Here is a 4,993-nt window from a genome sequence, read left to right on the forward strand (position 1 = left end):
TAAACTATAATGGTATTTAAATGATAACAGCCAGAAGAAGCTGAAAAATATGCATTGTACATAGTGACTACAGCATATGCTAATTTGCATCTGTGTATGACCCAGTTTCTACGGTAATTTAGGAAATTAAACTCACCCCTTCAGTAAAGAAGCTCTTAACTCTTTTTGGAATCCTCCTGTTGAAGAAGCACAGTGAGAATATATTTAAACATAAAATCAACTCACACATCTTTACTGAGGTGTGAACTGTGTTCAATACTAGTAGTAAAGTCTCAAAACTCACGAGAAGACCCGCCCCTCTTCTCTATATGCATTAAGCCCCTCATCACATGACTTGGAGCGCTCAGTGGTGATGGCCAGCAGGTAAGAGGAGCGACGATTAGACTTGGGATCACCTGCTTATAGAGACAGAAAAAGAGAGACACCCATTCATTACAAACCATGAAGATGACAAAGAACTGTTACACAGGAAAAGAAGAGATAGAGCTGCTGAAGGACAGTTAGTGTGTAGTTGGTAAGGATACAGGAAGTAATTTGAGATTAGGAGGTGGGAAGGTGGTCATCTTCATCACAGTCTCAGTGAAGTCCAAAGACGGTGCACGAGCATTACCGAACGATCATATGAGCATACGCAGTATGGCATGCACATATACATTTGACTTATTTGTGCTGTATGAGTACGCATGCAGTAGGAGGAGCTTTACAGCGATCACATGCAGCTTCTTAATGTTTACATAATTTCGCAAACTTGTCGCGATGTTTTCATGTACGCAGTGATTTGATCATTTAGTAGCAACAGTAACAGTGTTTCTCTTTCTCTGCATCACTCACTGCAGTCGTGGGAGAAAAGGCGGTTGAGGGGAAAGGTGAAGGTTGGGGAGGCGGGGCTTGTGGCCACAGCAGGTGCGGAGTTTATACCGCCACTGGACACGACGGAGGAGGCGGGGACATGACGTGCCCGCAGATCTGCACTTGGACTGGTCGGCTCATCTGTGGGAGGAGTGGAACGGAGGAAAGGATAGGAAAAGGGGGAGGAGGAAGGAAGGAAGGAAGACAAGAATAAAAGAAAGTTACATTGGAAAAAGGAGTAAGATTGAAAGAAGGGAAACCAAAAAGAATAACAAGGGAGGAGGGAAAGGTTAGAGGGAAAGCAAAATGGTGTTGCACAGTTAATTTCAAGATATTCAAGTACCATAATACACCAAAACACAGGAGACTCTTCCTCTCTGACATGTGTGCAATGAAAAGTAAACAACTGAATTTCCAAACACTCAATTTATTGCAAAACCTAATGAGATTTAGACACTCTTAAAGAGACGAGGAGTAATCGAGTGTTACTGTAAGCAGAAGCTATATCTGTACCCACTCATCATGTGTTAAGGCAATTAATGTTAAAGCATGTAATATGAGACAAAATGATGAGAGATAAGAGAAGAAAAAGAAAGAGAAAGAATGAATAAATCATACAGCATTTTGTACCTGACTCGTGGCCCTCCATGAAATACGTGCTCAATGTGGAACTGAGATGTACAAGTGCTTTTTGTATTAACACATGGTTTCAGTTCTTGCTAAAGCGCATAGCGCTGTGTTGTGCGTTTCTCGTGGGAAGTAGTTGGTTGCTGCAGGTATGCTTTTATAACAACCTCTTTGGAGTGATTAACTGCTTAAAGCCAACACATTAAAATATCCATCCTGTCAAAGTCTTTCTTTTCCCCAAATGCCTCATATATAAGCACATATTAGCCATGTGTGAGATTGAGTGGCACCTTCAATGAATTCTTTAAAAAACCCTCCGTTTTCAAAGCATGTGCTTGCAGTTATGTGTCAGGTCTTTCTTGCCTTGCGGCGGTAACATGATCGCTTCAAAAACACAATTTGGCAGCACGTTGGTATTTCAGTGACTAAGGAGAATCTGTCAACCAGAAAACCACCTGCAACAACATCTGTCAACACCACCAGGTGGCAGCAGAACACAAACACTGCTAAACAAGAGGATTTCTAAACAAGGTTTGGCTGGTTAGCACGGTCCAGTTAGCTCTAGGCCCAGTTGTTCAAAAGTAATTTGATCAGATTTAGGCAGATTAGATGAAATCTTGAAAATCGTTTGTTTAAAATAAAAAACAAAGGATTCTGAGATTGGAGTTGATCGTGTAATCCAATCTTGGTTTTGATCTGGATCAACCCTACAATATGGGTTCTTCAAAACACATTTTAGTGAGATTGGCATACTTTTGATCCAAAAAAAAAAAAAATCAGGATTATCAAGATCCCAGTAGACACCGGGATTCAGAGAGATTTCAGGAATAAAACGTACTAAAACTTGAAAATTGTTCCAATAATAAGCATTTAGTAGAAATAGAAAATATACACATATAGCTCCACCAAACAGCTGTCAATAACAGAAATAATAAGCTGTATCAAATTTTAACAGTAATTTATCATCATTTATCATCTTTTTCAAAACTAGAAAAACGAAAAGTGTTCTTGTTCCATCAGCCAATCAGTGTTGCTATGATGTAATTTTCCTGCTTTGATTAGTCACATGACGTTTACGGCTCAGGTGACTGGACCAATAAAACCAAGCTGAGGGCTTTGAGAAGGTTAATGCTAACAGACTGCTTTCTCCGGGTATAATACAGACCCTCCTGTTTCTAGAAAGCTTCTAAAAGCTTAAAGGGGTCATATGATGCGATTTCAAGTTTTCCTTTCTCTTTGGAGGGAGTTTTACGCATCGTGTGTGTGTGTGTGTGTGCGTACGTGCGTGCGCACGTGTGTGTGTATGTGTGTGAGAGAGAAAGAGAGAGAGAGCGAGAGAGGGGGGGGTCACATCACAGTGGAGTCAGCTGTCTTAACCGTGGCTTGTGTACTGCACACATACCAGCTTCATCACTGTCTGTCACACGACTCTGTTCCCCTTTCGGGCTCTGTCTTTACATTTATTTTGAAAGATGAAGCTCGCGATTATGGTAAGGGGCGTTACATTTCCGACGAGTGCTTGCGGTGTTCGGCCAATCACAATGCACTGGGTCAGCTGGCCAATCAGAGCAGACTGCGCTTGTCGGAAGGAGGGACTTTGTATAAAACGAAGCGTTTGAGAGAGGCGGGGCATAGAGGACCTACAATAATGTACAGTATTTGAAAAATAATGTTTTTTGAACATTAAAGCATGTCAACATATTCTGTTAGACCAAATACACAAAATGATGATCTTTAAAAGAAGCATCATATGACCCCTTTAAAAGGATATTTCACCCAAAAATGAAAATTCTGTCATTAATTACTCATCCTCATGTCGTTCCAAACCTGTAAGATCTTCGTTCATCTTCAGACACAAACTAAGATATTTTTGATGAAATCCGAGCTTTCTGACCCTCCATAGACAGCAACAGAACTACGACGTTCAAGGCCCAGAAAGGTAGTAAAGACATTGTTAAAATAGCCCATGTGGCATCAGTGGTTCAACCTTAAAGGGTTAGTTCACCCAAAAATGAAAAGTAGCCAATAATTTAAACACCCTCAAGTCATCCTAGGTGTATATGACTTTCTTCTTTCAGATGAATCCAGTAGGAGTTATATTCAAAATTGTCTTGGATCTTTCAAGCTGTTTAATGGCACTCAGCGGGTGTTGCAGTGCATCAGTCCAAAAGAAGTTAAATAAAAAGTCTCAATTGATCTCTCCGCTGCATTTCCGCGTTCGTCACTTCTGAGCGGCGCAAAGCTGACCTCAAGATTAGATGTATTGATTAGATGATGTCATTGGTGCTCAGGATCTGCAAATCATTCGCCATTGTCCTATCAGACATTTCTCCTTACTCTGTGTATGTGGTAAGTGAACTTTCATGTACTGTAATGCAGCAGGCTACCGGTAGCAAGCGGCTAACCTTTTAGTGGCTCCGTATAATGCATTATTATTTCATGCTTCGGGCACACCCCTAACCCCGCCCCGCCCCCCGATGTCATCGTCTATAACAATGAGATTTGTGATCACAAGGACTCTATACTACGGAGCGGCAGTACTTACCACATATTAGACAAGATTATTTGTTTGTCATTGGTGCTCAGGATCTGCAAATCATTCGCCATTGTCCTATCAGACATTTCTCCTTACTCTGTGTATGTGGTAAGTGGACTTTCATGTACTATAATGCAACAGGCTACCGCTAGCAAGCGGCTAAACTTTTAGTGGCTCCATAGAACGTGTTATTTGTTTCATGCTTCGGGTACACCCCTAACCCCGCCCCCCGATGTCATCGTCCATCACGATGTTTCACTGCAGACATCGTCCGATGCCAATTTGGTAGACATAGCCCAACCCTACTATGCAGTGTTATTTTACATTTGATGGAAGATCAAAGACAATTTTTAATATAACTCCGACTGGATTCGTCTGAAAGAAGAAAGTCACATACACCTAGGATGCCTTGAGGGTGAGTAATTTATGGGCTAATTTTAATTTTTGGGTGAACTAACCCTTTAATGTTATGAAGCTATAGACTACATTTTGTGTGCCAAGGAAACAAAAATAACAATGCATGTGTCATTTGCGTTGCTGTCTATGCAAGGTCAGAAAGCTCTCGGATTTCATCAAAAATATTTTAATTTGTGTTCCGATCCGATGCCAATTTGGTAGACATCGCCCAACCCTAGTTCATTGTATTTTGTCGTGTCGCGCCACGCCACTCACGTCCGGTGTAGACACGGTGAGAGCCACGCAGATGCACGTGAACAGTTATGAACGTTAATCAAACAACAAAACACAAAGAAAAACCACTTTTCTAGCTTTAACACAGATTTATACAGTGAAGACTATGCAGTGTTATTTTACATTTGATAATTCAATTTCTGTACCTGAATACTGTTAGACTTACCTGAAAAATATAAAGCACTGCTTATTTCATTTGTATCTTTGTTCTGTTATATTTATCTATGCTTGTAATTTGTTTATTTCCTATGCTGATTTACTCGCCTACAAAATCACCCCAATCATTGATTC

At 40.7% G+C, this 4,993-nt stretch overlaps 1 protein-coding gene across 9 annotated transcripts in view; it reads right to left on the reverse strand.

Annotated features, from left to right (window-relative positions):
• The window catches only part of LOC107654534 (rho GTPase-activating protein 23-like), an 83,681-nt gene that overhangs the window by 15,138 nt on the left and 63,550 nt on the right, over positions 1 to 4,993 (reverse strand). For 4 of the 9 annotated variants that reach the window (XM_016441651.1, XM_016441649.1, XM_016441645.1 and 1 more), the window contains exons 8-10: positions 832 to 990; positions 284 to 398; positions 137 to 176 (exon numbers count right to left, since the gene is read on the reverse strand). In XM_016441651.1, coding sequence (XP_016297137.1) covers positions 137 to 176; positions 284 to 398; positions 832 to 990 — 314 coding nt within the window. The remainder of the gene's footprint in view (positions 1 to 136; positions 177 to 283; positions 399 to 831; positions 991 to 4,993) is intronic. The other 5 variants (XM_016441646.1, XM_016441644.1, XM_016441652.1 and 2 more) reach the window with 3 other exon arrangements.

The sequence above is a fragment of the Sinocyclocheilus anshuiensis genome, unplaced genomic scaffold (assembly GCF_001515605.1).
Source record: "Sinocyclocheilus anshuiensis isolate Anshui unplaced genomic scaffold, SAMN03320099.WGS_v1.1 scaffold419, whole genome shotgun sequence".
NCBI lineage: Eukaryota > Metazoa > Chordata > Actinopteri > Cypriniformes > Cyprinidae > Sinocyclocheilus > Sinocyclocheilus anshuiensis.